Source organism: Lampris incognitus, chromosome 8 (assembly GCF_029633865.1).
Source record: "Lampris incognitus isolate fLamInc1 chromosome 8, fLamInc1.hap2, whole genome shotgun sequence".
NCBI lineage: Eukaryota > Metazoa > Chordata > Actinopteri > Lampriformes > Lampridae > Lampris > Lampris incognitus.
The window spans coordinates 17,284,003-17,303,883 of record NC_079218.1 but is presented as its reverse complement, the minus strand read 5'-3'; the positions used below and the strand labels follow the sequence as shown (position 1 = coordinate 17,303,883).

Here is a 19,881-nt window from a genome sequence, read left to right as displayed (position 1 = left end):
CATACATTAGAGATGAAATATATACAGTTTTGGTCATTTAAAATTATACACCATCAAACATGCTATACAGTGTCTCTCAATCTTAATTGCCACTTTTTATGCAAGTGCTATTCGGCCCATTATATCAAGTATTTGAAGCAAGGTAAGAGATGCACACATACGCACGCAGACACGTGTGTGTATGCACACACACGCACGCACACTCGCACGCAAACATACACAAACAAGCACTCCGAGCATAGCACACCGATGTAGCAGCCTGACTGCTCTGCATTAGTCTATGAGGGTCAGATGATGCTTAAAGAGTCTATAAGGGTTGTTCTTGGAGTCGATTTGCATACTCTTGTCACCTGGAGGCAGGTCCAGGATACAACATAGTTGTCGTAATGCTGATATACAGATTGTAGGTGTGTGTGTGTGTGTCTGTTTGTTTCTATTTGTAAAGATGCAAGTGGGAAATGTTTGCGCAACATAAATGTACTTCTAGAAAGTGAAGAGTACTCTGTCTGTAATAGTATGCATTATTTGCGATGATGTTAATGCTGTGTGTTTGTGTATATGTGTGTATATGCGCCTGCGCCATTTGTATTTGTGTGTGTGTGTGTGGTCTGTGATGAAGCTAGCAGGGCTTATTGACATTGCACAGTAGCTCAGTGACTTTGATAAGGTGAGCGACGGTGCTCTGGGACTCTTCCTGTAGCCGCTGGTTGTTCTGCCTGAGGCTCTGCACCTCGGCCTGCAGCACGGCCTTGTCCTCCTTTTCCTGCAAGACAGAGGCACAGAACGACAGCCGTCTCTCAGATCACTGTGGCAGCAGAGGCATGCCAGTGAGGTTGATGTGAGGGAGGGGTACAGTGCAACCACTTTAATGCGGTATCCTAATAGGCACCCACCAACAGGGGCTGGTAAATGAAATGGCACACATACAGTACACCAGACGGCAATGAGCAATGCAAGAAAATCCAGAACAGGGGGGAAGGGGGGGGAGCAAACCAGGAGGTCTACTATATAAAGCTCAGAAAACAATGTGGAGAAATGCTACTTCTCATTCCTATGCAGAGGCTCTGTGTGCATGGAGATTCAAATGAAATCCAAATAGCAAATAAACTCAATAACAGATTAGGGATACTGGATTACTTGTTTACAGTATGGGGAGATGGCAGTATGAATTTGTAGTCTAAACTCTTTTTTTTTTCTAAAGTCAAAATCTTGGATTGAAAAGGGAAACATCAACCTTGGGTTAAAGATCAGATTGTAAGTGTCAATAAGTGGGTGTATTCACATATACTTACCGAAGAGCTACAGGGCTTTTGTAAAAGATCTTCCTGTGTCAAGATGCAAAAAATTTTTGGACAGGGTATGCTTCTTTTCAAAAGTAGTCTTTTTGATAGGTTGTAAAGAAAATTATGTAAAATATCACATAAATGTAGCCCATAAACATCAGACAGCAGACTATTGATATTACATCGACTTAAAATGATTCAGTCATGACTACGGCTGACTTGTGACTACATGTACATATCGACACAGTTAAACATGGAGCTGAGCTATCCATCCAGCTACAAACTGTCACTCTCCAGTGTCAAGGCTTAACTCATTCATGGCTTGCAGCTCTTTTTAAAATGATGATTTCTTCACAGAGCTTAGTGAAAACATTATTAGTGAGATAAAATTGCTTACGTCCTTAATGAATGGAAAGTACCTTTTGCAGGTCATCCTGCAGCCTCTTGAGCATGGCCTCCAGCTGGGACACCTTCTCCTCCAGGTGGCCTGGGGAGTCACTGTGAACACAATGGCACATGGTCAGTACGCACAGTATCTTCAGAGAAATACCAAAGAGGAAGTCTTGCCAAGGTGTAGGACTCTTTTAAGAATCTGTACTGGTTGCAAGGTGCATTTTTTTTATTTTTCTAAAATGTTTTTGGCCTGTTCATTTCATTCCCTGCATGAAACGAAGTCGGTGAAGTCTGTTAAACGCTGTCCCCTGCTAGAAATACTGTCCATCATCTAATTCGACAGAGCACTTTTCTTGATTGGTAGCGAGGCCATCTGTTACACTGACAGGCTCCATGCCCGTTGTTTCAAGACTGGCAAAAGATCTGCCTTCAGAGAGAGAGGAGGAGAGATACGATCCCTGCTGACATGCATGAAACATCGAAAATGGAGGGATTGAATTCAATATTGTGGATGACTAACACGCTACTCCAAGTGAACATTTCCATTTCTCATCACGTTAATTTCTCATGGCATCTGTGTACATGATGCTGAAACTGAGAAAGAACCGGATAACCTTTGCAAGAGATATACAAGTGAGCCCCAAAAGCATATATTGAAGTTTAATGTTTAAATGTGACTATATATTTTACCCCAGTCGGCTGATTTATTTGTAATCTGTGCATTACTGTCCGTTTATGCTATTTACCAAGTTTTGTCAAGTCAAATAGAGTTTATTTATATAGCTGTCGGTCACAGTTAAAGTCTCAAAGGGCTTAACATTCCCACAGTGAAAATAAGTTGACTCTCCCTGTGCATAAACCTTCAATTCAGATGAGGAAAAACTGCAGAGGGCCACGTTAACCAGGGGAAATGGCGAAAACCTCAGTAAGGACATTGAACCGAGGAGTCTCTCTTCCAGGACTGACAGGCATGCAAGATGCAATCGGTGCCAAATGGACAAGGTGGACAAATGCAGTAACAGGTGATGAGACACTAAATGAAGACATTTAATGACTCCACTTAGTGATAGTCAAACTTTGCGAGGCAAATCAGAAACTCTAAAAGCCTAAAATGGAAAATAGAGGATGCTAAGTTAGCACTGCATGCAGAAACCCTCAGTCCTCCATCACCAGACGTCAAACAGCAGCACCTCATGCAGCGTCTTTCTCTTCTCTTTCTTATAGCGTATAGATTATGACTAATTGATGACTTAATTGATTATGACTAATGACTATTGCAAACTGTTCTCTTCTCTCACATGTCTTTTCTCTCTCTCTGAATGATGTCGTCTCCTTTCTCTTTTTCTGTGTCTGAATGGTGTCATGTGAGTCTCCCTTGTGTGCATGTGCAGTCGGTTCTCCTCCCAGGTCTACATGCTGATGGTGGTCACCACCTGGATGCTGCTTGGCATTCCCCTCAACACATTTTCTTCTTATATGTCATATAAATCCATACAATTTTTTTTTTCTTTTTACATGGCAATGGTGTGCTGGCTTGGGTGGGTCCTGGGCTGTTCCGGTGGCGTCTGGACACTGCTTGGCATTCTGCGCATCATATTCTTCATACATTTTATAATTCCATTATAATTCTGTTTATCCTCTTTCAATGTTGTATTGTGTAAATTGTGTAAAAACAACATCCATTGCACGTTGTCCGTCTTGGGAGAGAGATCCCTCCTCTGTTACTCTCCCTGAGGTTCCTTCGTATTTTTTCTCCCCGTTAAAGGGTTTTTAGGGAGTTGTTCCTTACCTGATGCGAGGGTCTAAGAACAGGATGTTGTGTCGCTGTAAAGCCCACTGAGGCAAATTTGTAATTTGTGATATTGGGCTATACAAATAAAATTTACTTGAGTTGACTTGACTTGACTTTCTCAGTATTTTACAGAGCCTTTGAAATAAAGGATAGAGCTATTATACACACAGCATGCCATTTTAAACAACAGGCCAACAGTTAGAAAAATCTAAGCTAAAATGAATAAACTGCAACAGGTCGATCTTTAAAAGAGTGGGGAACTTGAACATTATGTCTAACAGGGGCAGCAGTGACGCCTTCCTAAGAATCCATCCCAAAAGAAACGAAGAAATTACAATGTAGGATAAAGATTAGCTACATTAAGAAACTTTAAATAGTAATAATTTGCATTAATGTCAATGCAAATTTCGGTATCGGTGGACCAAAAGCTGCCTTGGTGCAAGAGTATAGAACTTTATAGAGTGCCGGAAAACTTCATTCTGAACTTTTTGTTTTTGGATGTTACCAGAACATTCCTGCTGGTTTTATGCGCTGTTTAAAGTGGTGGCTGAGAGAACCGGGAAGCATTGAGAAGGAAAACATGTGAAAGACTGTTAAGAGTGATCGTGTGGGAGTTGAACAAAAAGATTCTATAATAATGAATCAGATATTCTGTATGTGTGTGTGTGTGTGTGTGTGTGTGTGTGTGTGTGTGTGTGTGTGTGTGTGTGTGTGTGTCTGTGTGTCTGGGTGTCTGTGTGTGTGTGTGTGTGCACACCACTGAGTCACTGAGAGGGCTACATAAGGGAAGCAGTCAGGGAGATGCCATCATACTGACTCAAGCTGTGGGATACTGCACATGCAGTTCATGTCAGTGGGGGACAATGATGGGATGATGAGTTTGAGGGCTGTGTAAAGGGGTACATGAGATGATTCAGATGAACTTACCAAAATGCAAGACAATCATCCAAGAGCAGGGGCTTCAACACTGAAAAACAGTGTGGACAAATAGAGTAGGGTAGTTGGGCCTCAGTCTACATTTTATCTCCATTGTACACCAACCCACCTGTCTTTTGCTTCCTTAGGCTTGCCGTCCGTCTGGTCACCCCCTGCTTGGGAAGCGTCTCCAGCTTTGCGGTCTGTAATGAGAAAACATTACCCAAATAACTCCTCAACTCAAACATTCAAATCTTTTCCAAAGAGGGCCTGTGCAGCTTGGGAGGGGGTCTCACCCTCTCGTGACAATGCTTCTAGTATACTGCGGCAAGCTGTAGCTAGGTCAGCGATGGACTGCCACTCCTCCTCAGAAGAATCTGTGGTCTCTGAGAGAACTGAGAGACAAGGCAGAGAAAGAGCTGGGATTTAACAGGGTTTCCTAACAAACAAACAAAAACATCTAAAAACAGAAAATGGGGGTTAATCCTTTGGGACAATACACCAAAGGAGAGAGGTTTCAGATTTAGTGAGCAGTCATGATGTTCTGACTCGACAATGACAACGAAAAGCCACAAGGGGGCGCTGCTGCCGAAATCCTGAAGGATACAGTTGCAAGGAGGTGAGCCACCCTTAAAAATACATGGGAACTGGATATGTCATCAGGTAACGTTAAAGGTTTTTGTTTTTTTTTTCTTCCTAAATTTATTTTATACCAATAAGAATGTGAGTTAAGTTTAATTCCACAACACAAATAAAAGTGGTAAGAAATACGAGTATATGTAACTGTTTATGATATTTCTCAAACAAAACACAAAAACTTTCAACATCTCAGAAGTTATTCAACACTTGAACATTGTGATTAAAATGTGACATTAACTGTACACAAGACTACCCAATGCCCAATTTAAGGATCTGTTAAGGCCTTTTAAAGGACCTGCAGAAACCATGTGAGTATACATTAAAAAATAAAAACCTTCCTAAAACAAAAGAATTAAATGAGAGGATGCACGAGTGTGCTCTCATGGAGGTTAGATGACGAACATCATAGTCACAGCACAGAGGGGGGGGGGGGGGAGAGAGAGAGAGAGCGAGAGAGAGAGAGAGCAGATGGTCTAAAAGGGGCTCCTTGATTCGGGCTGCCTAAACTCCATCCCTCCCACCATCCATCTGTCCCCCCTTTATCCAAGCTCTGGTAGGGGGTGGCAGCAGAGCAGGGGTGATATTAGATTAGCGGGATGGGGGGGGGGGCATAGATGAAAGAAAAGGGACAAAAGGGGTTGGAAGGGAGGACTAAAGGAGGATAATGAGGAGAGGGGTGTAAGGGAGAAAGGATCTGGTGTCGAAAAAGGGATGTTAAGCTGGAATATGGAGGAGACAATTGCACAGTTGTAACTGTCCCATTTCAGCATCATCTGAGCAGTCGTGTCAGCTGCTCTGAGGCCAAGGGTCCACTAAAGAGGCTTTTTGTTTAGAGAGCATCGGGGTCATCATATCTGCGGCTATTTTCCCCCGTTGTCTCCTGACGATTCGGGATGCCATTAGGACACAAATACACGCAGAACACTGACATTTAATTCTGCTTAGTGTAAATTACACTATTTTCTTTTTTTAAATGCAGTGACATGTTTTTCTTGACAGAATAAAATGGAAGACATCAGACCGGCGAACGGCGAGATACTCACTCTTAGTGATAGAATCATGAAGGCTAAGAGCTCGGGAATTTCTTTCCGCCCTGTCTAGACATGACAAGCGAGAAGACGACAAAGAGGAATCGCTCGCCGAAGCTTTCTCTTCGCCATACTCGGCCGCCGAGAACTACAAAAGAGACAGTGGTAGAGAGAGAGAGAGAGTGATGGAGATAGAGGAGGCGTGATAGTCTCAAAACAATGAAGGACTTTGAGGAGGAAACCGGCCCTCTTTTTTTTTGTCCCCGCTTATCACCTGCTCGTCCTCGAGGGGCACCTTGGGTTTGACGGCCAGGATGAGATCAGGCGTGGCGTCTCTCAGCTCTCCGGGGTTCTCATAGATGTGGCGGTCAACGTTCACCCCTGCATTTTCATACACATGCCTGTACAGCAAGGGAGGGAGGAAGGGGGGGTGGGGGATACAAAAGCACATGTAGTGTTTACACTCTAATGAGACTTTTATCCTAGCGCGAGGTCAAACAAGAAACTGGAGCACATTTATCTCCACGATGGATAAGATTTGAGCCGGCTGGGGTCTGACATTCTGAACCTGCAGCCACATCCATCAAAACAACATATTTGATGTAGTACAGACAAATAACTCAGATCTACTTAGCTTGATCCTTTTTCATTTGTTTGCCTGAGGAGGGGTTTTTATGCAGTTCCCTGCTCTATAAAAATACATTTGGGTGTTTCAAGCTTTCCGGTGCGTTTGCACACCAGCAAATCCAACAATTCCTCTGAAGCTCTGCTATAGGAAAATATATATCTATATAGGCTATATGTCTATCGTTTGGTCCAAACACCGGGGTTCTCAGTGTCTGTTTTTTTTATGAAATTCACACATATTCCAGCTTGGCATTTGCAAGCTGGACCCTTTCAGTCTGTGTTGTTTATCTGTATGTGGTGCCTCAGATCACGAGGGCTCAGCGCTGACAGCTAAGGTTTTAGGGACGTACACGCGACTTGTTCACATCCTTAGATTGAAAAAACATCAGCGAGATAAGGTAAACCATGCACAAAGTAAACATAACCGCAGAATAATAGAAATATGTCTTTGAGCTGAACTGCATGTGCTTTCTGGTTTGTCTTTGTCAACTATAGTCCTAAAAAGCAAAGAAAGAATATCAGGTATCAATGGATACTGGATATTTATTACCCTGACAGCTAATCCATTAAGTTCATCCACTGAAAACCTCATGAGTGAATAAAGGTACCGTGAGCAAACAGACATGTTGGGTGATGTTCTGTGTAATCAGTTGCATTGGATGAAAAGTGGCAGATTGACAATGAACGTGAATTGGAGACTGGCAGCTTTAACCTGAAGATGTTTTTCAGCAAAACTGAAATAAAACTTGAAGCAATACAGCCCTTTTTAGTTACCCATGACAGGGCACCAGAGGTTTTTGGGCAAATCATGTTGCTGTACAAAGCTGAATTTCTTGCAAATGCAAGTCGACACAATGCATTTATCACTGTGTGTTATTCTCCTCAGTCCCTGCCTGCAGTTCAGCCTAACTGACATCAGACTGTGTGTGACTTAAACAGAGGCGTAATGGAAGAGGTTGAAGGCAAGCATACTCATCACATGTCTCCCTGAAATGGGGCTGCCTCTCCAAGGAGCAGCTGCGTGTTAGCTGGGAGGGGTTGCACTCCGGGGTCTGGCTGGGTGGAGGGTCCTGCAAAGACGTGGCCCGTAACAAAGGTAGATTGGGTGAAGAGAGGAGGGAGCTCTGGCCCCTCTCAGTTTCGGGCCCCTTTTCACACGACTGGTCTTCACCTTCCTCGCCCTTCTCATGCTCCGCCTGGACCTCCGTTACGTCAGCCTCGTCCACGCCACCCTGCTCCTGCTCTTCTTTCATCATCTCCTCCTCTTCCTTCTCATCCAGGACCCAGGCCTCTCCGGACTGGCCCTCGCCTGGTTTGCACTCCGCATCCTTGATGGCTTTCTGGTACAGCTCAGAGAAACTTCTGGAGATGCCAAAGAGAAAACGAGCCATCATTATGCCCATGTGGGAGAAACCAGTCATGCAAACTTTCTATCTAAACACTAGTTTGACATCTTTATTCATAACAGTAGTCTAAAAAAGAAACCGAGCAGCAGAATTGAGATCGCGATAAATAAAAAGCTCTTTATTTGTGGCCTCTTTACTTCAGAGGAGCTACGATAGAATATGACACCTTTGTGACAACCCCGTGTTTTGTTGTCTCAGAACAAACGTGTCAGAGCTAGAATCTAAATAAGCACATGGGGTTCTCTGAGGATAGTTCAAATACCAAGCGCGACGTGTCTGTGGGAGCCTGTGTGTAAAGCTGCAGAAATGTCTGATCCAAAATTGTTTGCATCCTAACAAATTGGTCTACACCAGTTCCCCAGCATGTTCACCCACCTCACTAACATTTGACGAATGGAAACGGTAGTGGCGCTAACCAATATAGGAGCCCATCTGATTAAGTGCTATTAGAGGGATTAATTGGTTGTTAGCCAGCTGGGGTGACATTGATTGCAGCACTTCATAAACAATGGAGTGAGCTGTAACTCTGCAAAGCCCCCCCCCCTTTCTCAATGTGTTTCCACTCATCCCCCTCCTGGTCCTCCTTATCTTCTGCTGTAACCTCTCTCAACCATCGCTCCTCAACCTCCAGAGCCGGCAGTGCGATCCTCCCACCTCTGTCTCCGCTCTCCTCCTTCAACTCTCCTCTGCATAGACTTAATCATTTTCTTAGTGGTGATGAACGTGTTGTTAAGCTCCATGATTACCTTCTGCGGTAGTTTTGCTGACTCAAGAGTATCCGGGCAATTACTGATGTACGTATGTCACAAAGGTGCCAAAGTGACTAAGTAACACCTGCATATAATGTAATTACATTATCTTATACTGAGATCTTAAGTGATGGCAAAGTGCTGGAAAATAGAAAGGTAGGCGTGAACGCCAGTCATCTGATAAAGGCAAGCAAAACAAATTGAAGGAGGTCCCATGAAATGAAAATGGTACTTTCCTTCTTGTTACCTCTTTTTATCTGCACTTAATTTATATCTATTTAACACCGTGTTCTAGAAATTCACAACAAAATATTTTATTTTGTGTTTATAAGAATGATGTTTTTCTCTTCTTGGAGAATACAATAGTTATTTTTAGTAACACCATCCTGCACTTGCATGCGTACGCTAAAAAAAAGAAAAATCCAATGAATGGTAGCGAATTTGAAAGAAGATAAGTGATTTTCTACCACCTAACTGCAACTAGCCAAATAGCATATTGATATCCACATTCTGAAAAGGCCTGGCTATTATTGGCTGTTGGTCAAATCGAACTCTCTCGTCAAAAAATCCCACCCGACACACTTCTACATCACTTGGATATACATCAGATTGCAGACGTTCACCGTGTTGTAATCTCTAATAACGGATTATACATATAGAATCCGCATGCATGGGACAAGATTTTGGCATCAGAAGTGCTCTGTTTCTGTTTGTTTTAGGCCGTGTAGTTTTGACCGATCATGTTTTGAGTAGGCGGTGGCTTCTACAGTAACATGCTTCGGTTGCATACGTAACAATGCATGTGGGGAGCGGAAGAGCCAGAACACATTGGCCGAAATGTCGCCTGGACCGAAAACGCCAACAAAAAGTATCGACGTTTGTGTATTGTGTGGAGAAAGGTTCGACTCGTGTCGACCACTTGTGAAACAATCCGGTCGTAGACATCGTCTCTCAACCCCAACTCCAATTCTTGCGCCCGAAGTTGCTAATCTGACTGTAAACGATGACGGGCGCACGGAAGAGGAAGTCTTCATAGGAAACGGAAGCGAGCAGCCGTCAGCTACACCGGAAGCCCCGAAATATTGGCTGTCGTCGAGGTTCCGAGGTTGACGGTTTTGTAAAAACCATCTCCAAGGAACCTTTAAATTTTCCCTTAAGGATCCGCGGTGGTGTAGCGGTCTAAGCATCGGCTTTGTGTCGATGCAGTTGCCCACTGGAGACCAGGGTTCGCACCTCGGTCTCGTCAGATCCAACTATGGCCGGACTCGATGAAGCAGCAATAATTGGCAACGCTGTCTTTGGGAGGGGGGCGGAGTCTGCTTGTGTTCGTCACATGAATGCGTCTCTGGGTGTGTCGGAAAAAGCGGTGGTTCGGCCTGGATTAGCCTTGTCACGAAAGTGGCGAGGCATCTCCTTCGAGACTACAGGCCAGAGAGATGCAGTTGGCGAACGCATGCAGTATGAAGGTGGGTGTTTGAACTAAAATAAAGATCGATTGGCCACTAAATTGGGGGAAAACGGGAAAAATCAGAAATAAATTTCGAAAAAATTCCCTTAAAAGAGCTGACCTAGGCCGCTCTGATGGCCGAGCGGAATAAACCGCTGTTCTTGCAGTCCGCTCGTCATGTGGCTGGGAGGTTCATATCCCAGACTCGCCGTAACCGGTCACGGCCATAGCGTCCACGGGGTAAGGCATTCATTAGGTCACCCTTACCCGAGGGATAGTGGGTGTAGATCGGTGTAGCGTTCGGGGACTTGTCGTTCTCCAGCGACCCCTCTGGCCCACCCGGGCGCCTGCAGCCAAGCAACTGAAAGCATTCTCCCTACGCCTCCTTCGCGGCCTGAAGGTAATGCAATCCATGCGAGGCTTCAGCGTGTAAAATAGCGAGAGCAGCCGACACGAGTTTGAAGGAAGCTGGTGTAACGACTATCTCCTTCCTGTGGAAACGTGAGCCAGAGGAGTTATTCGACAAGAGTTCCAGCCATATGCCATCGGAAGGGATAAGGGGGAAACCTAGAAATAAATTTAACCAAAAGAGCTGATCCTCCAATGACCTACATCAGTTGAATTGTGGTTATTTTGATGTATACTCGTGGTTTACATGGTAGAGAATTTAGGAGCTCCCCCCATCGCCACTCTCCTCCCACAATCTCCTCCATGACCCCACTAGAGCGTACTCTCCTCCACTGACCTGCGAGGCTTGCCGTTCTCGTCTGGTGGGATGACGGTGATGTGGATCTTGTGGGCTGTGCGGAGAAGCCTTGTTCTCTCCTCTTGGTTGAGGTGAACCAGGGAGTGTCCGCACAGCCGCACCACACGGGCCCAAAGCTGCAGACCCCCGCTCTCGGCGTAGCAGAAACGCTGCAGCTCAGTTACGAAGCCCTCCTCACTCATGAGAAACCCTGGCTGGCCCACTCCATCACGCAGCGGGGTGACCTCCAGCGCCTCACAGCCCCGCGTCACCAGCTAGAAATGGGAAGGTTCAACCACATATGAATCAGAAACAACTCTATAGAGATGAGATGTATTAGGCCGAGACTGGTCATGTCGTCAAAGGCAGATCTATACTGGTGTCAAACAGCGGCCTCCTGTAAAACAAGCCCAAGCTCTTTACTGCACTTTGCTTGCATATGTTTTGGTTTTGGTTTGATTTCTGGGGCATGTGTGTGTGTGTGTGTGTGTGTGTGTGTGTGTCTGAGTTGAGTGGTGACTAAGAGGTGAAACATTACCGCCTGCTTTTTCCTGGATTCAGGAAGTAAATGGCTCATTAATTTTCTCTGTAGAGATGTCAGAAAATCCCTATATAAAGAGTTGCAAGCCTTGAACCGATGCAACCAGCTACGAAGTGGCCTTATAACAACTGATTCTGAGCAAAAAGAAACTGAAACAGAAAAAAGTGCCCTTAATGTCATGTTAGGTACATATAGAATGAATGAACCGCTCCTATCATATAGCGGTGATTGTTGTCATCGAATCCCTCTCCCCTCACTTTCAACCAGTTTCAATCAACGTTTGCTATCATGAACATTTTCTCTTTAATGGTTGATTTCTTCGATGATTTGCCTTCTCCACATCCCTTAAAAAGCACGTCTCTGTCATGCCTGACAGGGAAAACATGGTGGAGCAGTTTGCTGGCTGACAGAGATGACGTTATTCCATGAGCACAACTCTGGAGCGGTTTACATCTCCGTGTTAAAAGCTACATCTCTGATTGGTGGAACTCACTTTTAGATTTAGGGTAGTGTAGTACTTTACTGGTAGAATTTGAAAATCACACTGACTTATGCCTTTTACTGGAGCACATACCATCATTTCACAATCTCATGGGCCACGGCAAGTCTATAATGAACGATTAATGCATCATGGTTGATAATCAAATTCCCTGTGACGACAATGAATGGTATTTTTAACTTCCAGATCATGGCGTTTCAGCTCTGTAGGAGAGGGTTTGTGAGAGTATGATATTCCCAGAGATCGGGGGAGGACAAATCTATCTCTCTCTCTCACACACACACACACAGACACACACACACACACACACGTCAGCACCAAAACTATAAATGTAAACAGTGCAATAACCAAGTGGGGCTCATTTACAACACAGGCACTATTTGGTGACTAATACAGATTCTACCCTTAAAATCCAGCAACATCTAGAAATGGCTCTGACAAAAATGCTGTAAAGTCCACCAGCACTCACCTCCAGTCTCTGCACAACCTCTCGTATGTCCTCTGCCTGGGTGTCCATCACACTGATTGACACTGACTCCCCACGCTCATAGAAAATGTCCAAGCAAGGCCCGCCCTCCTTGGCCTCTGTCACTGCCTTCCAGCCAATGACGTCGCGGCAAGAGCAGTTGAACACCACCCTTCGTGTATATCTTTCGATGAGAACCACTGATTCTGCGGAGACTCCCAGGAGACAAGGGAGTTTCAGTTCTCCTAAGCCCCCCTCGTCCCCGCCGTTGACCATCACAGCCCAAACCAGAGCTCCGGCACTGTGCAGCTCAGCTCCTTTGGCCCCCTTCAGCTTGTCTTTGCGCTTTCCTCCCAGAGAAAGCAGCGGGAACTTGGTGGAGGAGTCAATGGGTGTGGTGGTCACATAGTTTTCAGCCAAGTCTTTCAAGTACTCCTGCCGTGTGCGAGTGGCCATGGAGCGGAACTTCTCCGACTTCTCGGCGGCGTTCTCGGCGTTCACCGCTTTGGCCAGCAGGAAGTCTCTGAAGGCGGGTGAGCGGGGGAATCGGGCACCCTTGGGGAACAGCGGGCCAAATAATGGGATGTCTTTCGAGCGCGTCACAGCCACCCTGGAAGAGAAGGCGGTAAACAGAGGTGAAAGTGTTAAAGAGCACAGCGGAGGCATTCAGAACCAAATCATTTTCTCACAGGCAATGGTCGAGTTGCTAGTCTATACGATCACCTGCTGTGGCAGTTGCACAAGATAGATTTGCCGGACTATTACTGATGTAAACCACAAACGTGTAAAAGTGACGTAATATCATCTGTAATGTGAAGACATTATCTAAAACTGATCTCACCAGTGATGTGCTGGGAAATATGGAAGTAGGAATGAACTCCAGTCGTCTGATTAAGACGAAAGAAAAACTTAACCAAACTTTTTAAGAAAGATTCTTTATATCATGATTTTTTTTTTCCTTAAGAGATCCAAGTCTCCAATGTGTGTCAGGTGGAAACGGTTGGTAATTTCATTTTTTTGGCTTTAAAAAAGGGTTCTGAAACAAAATGAGTGTATGCGGTTTACCTCTTCATGATGGTGATGCAACATCATGGGCCACGAGTGTGCAGGCTTTCATTCCAACCAGACATTACACATATGCTAGCACAACTTCAGCAAATAAGGGCTTACAGCGCTTCAACAAATAATTTATCATTTGATGGAGACCAGTGTGCCGTTAAATCACTTTGCATCCTTAGACCGCAACACACGGTAGGGGATCAAATCAGACCTGTAATAGGTGTTGTCAGTGCAGGGCTCGTGAACTTGGACGATGATGAAGACATGTTGGAAATGGGAGCGGATAGACTTTGGAGTAAAGGGCAATGCACCCGGCTCCTGGAATACTATAGTCACTATGTCATTCCCAATGTGTCTCTTCCTCAGCAACTGCCAAACAAAACAGAGATGTGTATATAGAGAGTGAGTGAGGGTTAAAGAGGGAGAAATAATTACTTTAAAGGGTAATACATGATTCCCGCTTGTCTCCACCCTGCACATACATTTGGTGAATGCCAGTTTGTTTAGTGGAGAGTGAGGCGGGAGGAGGGGATGTGTCTCTGACACTAGAGATGCACCTCTGACAGTTTCTAATCTTTATTTTTTTCTATCATGCACCTCTGACAGTTTCTGATCTTTATTTTTTTCTATCACTTTCTGCACATTGACCTCAGACTACATCGCCAATAAGCCAAACAACTACGTTTTCTCTCATTGCAAGCAGCTTGGTGAAGCAAACTTGACTATTTTGTGTAAGTTACACAATTACATCCAGGACTTATAGTTTTCATCGGGTAAAAGGCATGTAGACATAGCTTAAAAAAAGGGGGGGCTGTATATTGAACTGATTGTACAGCCCTTTGGGACCACGTTGTAATTTTGGGCTATACAAATAAACGTGACTTGACTTTATATAGGGTTTAATTACACTTTTAGCAAGGAGATAGCTCCAGGTGAGGCACTTTGACATCACTGTTTTGGCTATTCAACAACATAATGATCACTGAGGTTTTATGTTCAGTTAATGGCCCTGATACAGAGTCACACCAAACAGGCTTATGCTAACAGTTCTTCCCCTGAGCCAAACAGGAGAGCTGTGTATGAGCAGACGGCGACTACCTACATAGTGGGAGTGAACACTGGGGGGCAGGATTTCTATGTCATGCTTATTGAGGAGCACAGAAGCATTTAACCAATGAACACAACAGTCCAAACAGCCAGCGGAGGTTTAACTGAGACTGGTGCATCTTTTGTAAGGACAATGGTAACACATTTGAGAAGATTTCCATTCTCTCAACTCTGCATGGTGGGTCTGCAATGGTGAGTCTAGCTTCAGTGAGACATTTCATCCCATACAAGACATGAAAAACCCACTTTATTGACATAAATCACAAATCACATATGTGCTAGGTCCAGCAGTTCATGTTTACCTGTTGAGTGTTGTTGGCTGTATATGGCAGCATGGTGGACACATGAAACATAATCTCATAGTCCTGGTAGCGTGTGTAGAGGGAGTGGGTCCCCGTTGAGTCCGCTATATAGTCACATGTGCACACACACACACACAAACACACACACGCACAAACACACACACACACACACACAGAAGTTTGTACAACAGGCCAAATGTATCACGCTTAGGTTTAGTGAACAAGGGAACAATGGAAGATAGTGCAGACAAGATAAACACCGTCACATTGGCTGCCCTTTGCTGCAAGGTTTATTTAAGACTTAGTGACAGCTCTAAGATAATGAAAAGTCACTATATTGCTTTTTCTAACATTACATGATTGTAGATTGGCATTATCTCAGGCTCTCAGGGGTGCACTGATGCCCCTTTGATAATGTTTCAAGGACAAGGTGAGATTCAGCCAATAGATCCCACTGTGGTGGCACGTTTTAAAACTCACTCTTGTTGTCCAGCTGAGCTCGATATTTCTCCCAACCCTTCAGCCTCACTCGCGCCCCGAGCAGATCCAGAAACTCTTCGAACGCTGGCCCGGAGCTCTCGTTGTTGTACATGTCCTCCTCGGAGCTCTGTCCAGCCCGGCAGTACATCACGCCTACCTTGCGCTGGAAATTCAGCTAGGAGGGGAAGGAAACAGGGAATTTGTAAATATCATCATCACCATCCTGTTTTATTCATGCATTCATAAAGATTTTGTCATCGCGCATAGCTGATTCAAACAAACAGGATGATCAAAGTGGGTGTCCTAATTGCTTAACATCCGCTTACTCAGGGCAAGCATCATAGCTGAGACCTTGGAGACATTCATTCTTGTGTTGATTTGATGTGTCTGCCCTATATGTATTAGACATGTAACTGCAGTCGCATTCAGTCAGCTTCACATATATACCAACTCCTCGTCACTTTCAGAGTTGAGGAAGAGTCCCACTCACCCCCTGCTCGTCCAGCTTCAGCAAGGTGTCTCGCACTTTGGGCGAGTTGGATGCAAGGCGCAAGCAGTGCAGGTTGAGCTCCGGGATGATGAACTCCAGCAGCCTCTTTGGTGACAAGCCCCGAGGGGTTGTGTGTCGGGCCGCGGAGGGCACTGACTCCTCCAAGATGGACCCTCGCAGTGTCTTTAACTGGGGGGACAGAGACAGAAGATGAGGTTACAGAAGGGTTCACAGGGACTTGAATTCCTTCGGCGGTGAATAAATTTAAGTCAATGCAACGTTTAAGTTAACCGCAACAATCTCAGTCTTGAACACATTTTGATCGGCATTTTGATGACAAACTTACCTCGGTGGTACGGAATATGATTCTGTAATTATACTGAGCACCACTGGACCCCTCTTTTTCCTCTCTACGAAAACTGATAGCCACTGGACCGAGACGATCATCCATGCCAAAGAAATTCTGATGCTCTACAATGACAACATTGTCTTATTATGTCCCAGCACCTGTAGTTCAGTTAAAACACTTCCAACTGAGTACACCCCCCCCATAAAGCATGAAGAAAATAAAACACTTACAAAGAGACAAAAACAAGCTCAATAATGAGGGACTCACCTTTCATGTAGAAGTATTTGCGATAGTAGTGGGCTCCCAGGTCCGCATGCTCTATAAAGTAGTTGCTCTTGCCCTGCTGTTGGACATGACTCTCCCTGGGCTCCTCCAGCACCGACACCGCATCGTTGGGGCTGCGCAGGCTCAACCAGAGGCCCCGTCTGCCATGAGATCCACCGAGACCCACCCGCTCCTCTCCCCCCATCTCATTACGGAAGTGGGGACAGCTGAGCAAGAGCTCATTATCATTGCCATCACCTTCGTCCAGCAGCATTGACTGCTCTGGGTCATCTGTGTTCCCCCCATTGCCGGTCCCTCCCTGGGCAGGTGAGGATGGCTGGACCTGCGAGAGGGGACGCAGCTGAGATGCAGCTGAAGCCCCCGAAGTGATATTCTTTTTTCGTCCAATGCTGTCTCTGTTTGTGGCCGCCTCGGTCAGGTCAAACAGGATGCTCTGAACATCATAGTGGGCGAAGTTCCTCACCCAGGCTCCGCCCCCTAAGTTGTCATAAGGACCCGGTTGGGGAATCTGAGGTGGCGCAGGTTTTGGCTTCTTGCTAAGACCCTCGGGCTTCGGAGGTTTGGCAGGCTTTGGGGAGTCCCCTGTGGAAGCACACAGACCTCGGAAGAATCCATCTGGTTCAGGGGGATTACACTGGAGGCCTAAAAGCAGGAACGGGTCTTTGAAGCGGAGTGCATTGGGACTCAGGGCTCCCTGGTCATCCGTGTTTGGCTCCTGTGCTTGAGTCTGCCTCTCCAGCGAGGACAGACTTCCATATTCCCTGTGTAGCAGCACCCCCGAGTCCCCCTGAGCCCCTGCACCGGCCTTCTCACCAACTGTCCGGGCTGCTTTTCCTCCTGCCTTTCCGGAGGAATCCAAGTCACCTAAAGTCACATCGCTGTTGCTTCTCTGCATAATGTGGCCCCGGCCCACCGACCGCAGGTTCAGCCCCACGCGGCTAGGAGTAAGACCCTCACCATCAGTCCTCTCACTGTCCCTCCTGGGGGGCCACTCCACGAGACCTGCGTCCCGTTTGGAGTCAAAGTTGACAGCAGCGATGGGCGGCCGGACACTCTGACGGCGAAATTTACGGATGAAGAGGTCGTCAGATTGCATGGTGCCTTAGAAGTTCGGTCCACCCCTTGTTCTGTACACAGGCACAATGCTTCTTTTTAAACTACCCTTAAAATATCTACCTATGTGGTGCTGGTGTGAAATGTTCGAAATGGGTACTCTCTGGTGCTGTCCACAAAGAGGGAAATACCCCAGTGAAAAAAGTGACAAATGTGTTCCTCATTCACACCAGCTACAACAAACCAAGTTTTCAGGGTACGTTTAAGTATAGCAGGTTCAGCTTCTGATTTGGGGAACTTACAATGGTCCTGCGGAAGTCCATCTAGGTGCGTGCGTACGTACGTGCTTTCGGTGGTATTTCGGTTGTAAGGCGCTCCTTCCTTTGGCGTGAAGGCGAGGGGAGCGTGACCATCACCGGAGTCCTGCCTCCTGTCCTCTGCGCGAGAGAGGCTCTGTCTGTATCGACCTTTCCGACATGTTCTCCATCAGTGGCGACTCCTCAGGGCCTTACAGCTTCTTCTCTGCTCTTTCCACTGGCTACCTGTGAACCAAGACAAAGCAAAAGAAAAAGGCAATTGGATTTCCAGGTCTGAGGTTATGCAGGCACCTGTATGCAAGTAAAAAAAAAAAACAAAAAAAAACTTGTCTACAAAAAAATGCATTTTTTTCTGTATACATTTCTCAACCTGACTTATCATCCAGTGAGACGGTAAACATCACCGTGGACAATTTGCTATTCATCCGGTCAGCTCCTTGTTAAGATAAGTGTTGGGGGAGGAGGTTTTTTTCTGTAACACCTCACTTTGGAAAGCAGATGTTACATGTCAAATTTCAACAGGACGTCCGCTGTTGTGCTGCTCGGTGTTACTGAATATATCTCTTGTTTTTTTTCTATCATTATTAGTCTTTCCTTTCCATAAATAGCCTGTGTAAGAGACTCATGGCTCACCACATCCACCCTGCAGACAGTCACAATAGCGACTATGACACAGGGGAGGGGGTCCTTCCTGTCTTTAGATAGCTTAAATACAGCGAAAATAAAAGTCAACACACACTCTTCCCCTCTCTCTCTCTCTCTCTCTCCCTCTGTCTCTCCCTCTCTCCTTCCCTCTCTCTCCCCCTCTCCCACGCTCTCTCCCTCCCTCCCTCCCTCTCGCTCTCTCTCCCCCCTCTCTCTCCCTCCCTCTCTCTCTCACTCTACCCCCCCTCTCTCTCTCACACACACACACACACACACACGCAGATCAACAGCTTTGTTCTTTGCCAAAGTGTATTTGGCCTAAAATGTCATTAACAAGTAGTAACAACAACGTAAATCATGACAAATTGTGTTTAAAAGTCTCGAAAATAACGGTGTAGACATTAACTCACCTAAAGCAAAGGAAACTTCAGATGAATGCAGCAACGAAAACATCCATCCTTAGAACCCATCTTTACATACATCTTATCAACTTCCGTTTTTTGGGGGGGTTTTTTGTTCAGGTTAACTCACTGACAAAGTGGATATTGTCTGCAGAGCACACCGTGTTCGTCTCTCCCCTCGTCCACGGTTCCCCTGTCTGTTACCAATTGACGTCAGTTTGCTGCTGGCGACACGTTTTTGTCGCTGTAAGGTGAGAGACGACTTCCTGTGTAATGTTATTTCTCACACATCTCTTCTCTCATTCATAGCCTCAAGAGCAGGTGCAGTGGTGCAACGCTGCTACCGAGTCAGCTCCCGCACACGCACGCACACAGACACAGACACACACAGACACACACACAAGCACTGACGGAATGCTACAGATTTGCAGTAAGTAAATAAATGATGTGACTTTTTTCCTCTCTTGCGCTTGCGGTGTCTGTTTTTTTTTCGCTCTCGTACAAACAAGTACAAAAAAGAAGAAGAAGAAGAAGCTAAAAGTATGCGAAACGCTATAGCAGAAAGAGGAAACTGTACTATAGTATACGTATGTGCACGCTGTCTCGGGGTGCAAGTGTGTGTGTGAGGACGTGTGTGTGGCGCGCTAATGTGTGATGTGGTGTTTGCATGCACGCCACATCATTAAAACGTTTTTTATTTTTTCCATATAACAGCTTGGGAAAAAATGAAGTAGAACCTGGTCCTCGGCGCTGAGAGTCGGTTATAAATGCACAAAAACAATTCATCTGTTCAATAGCAGATCTTACTCACAGATGGCTGCTCTGCCACCACATTTGGCACTGACAGGGTTCAAACTGGGGAC

The 19,881-nt window shown here is 45.6% G+C and overlaps 1 protein-coding gene and 1 long non-coding RNA gene across 2 annotated transcripts; both read right to left on the bottom strand.

Annotated features, from left to right (window-relative positions):
- Positions 1–619: 619 nt before the first annotated feature.
- zmp:0000001168 (signal-induced proliferation-associated 1-like protein 2) lies at positions 620–19,241 on the bottom strand. Its single transcript, XM_056284219.1, has 17 exons — positions 19,028–19,241; positions 17,999–18,197; positions 16,585–17,729; positions 16,315–16,439; positions 15,969–16,157; positions 15,479–15,653; positions 14,999–15,102; positions 13,801–13,958; positions 12,534–13,140; positions 11,025–11,299; positions 7,650–8,039; positions 6,325–6,451; positions 6,066–6,198; positions 4,680–4,778; positions 4,514–4,586; positions 1,703–1,781; positions 620–763 (listed from the first exon to the last, which is right to left on the bottom strand). The coding sequence occupies exons 3-17, from the start codon at positions 17,696–17,698 to the stop codon at positions 620–622; spliced, it is 3,792 nt and encodes a 1,263-aa protein (XP_056140194.1). The 5' UTR covers positions 17,699–17,729; positions 17,999–18,197; positions 19,028–19,241.
- LOC130116639 (uncharacterized) lies at positions 4,731–6,451 on the bottom strand. The gene is made up of 3 exons (XR_008810590.1): positions 6,325–6,451; positions 6,066–6,198; positions 4,731–4,778 (listed from the first exon to the last, which is right to left on the bottom strand). It is a non-coding gene; the product is annotated as an uncharacterized LOC130116639 (long non-coding RNA).
- Positions 19,242–19,881: the final 640 nt, after the last annotated feature.

Coding starts and splice junctions, on each gene's coding strand:
- zmp:0000001168 (XM_056284219.1), bottom strand. CDS start 17,698: ATGCAATCTGACGACCTCTTCATCCGTAAATTTCGCCGTCAGAGTGTC. Junction 15,103..15,478: donor AGCTCAGCTGGACAACAAGA/GTGAGTTTTAAA, acceptor GTGACTATATAG/CGGACTCAACGGGGACCCAC. Junction 4,779..6,065: donor TCATGATTCTATCACTAAGA/GTGAGTATCTCG, acceptor CTTGTCTCTCAG/TTCTCTCAGAGACCACAGAT.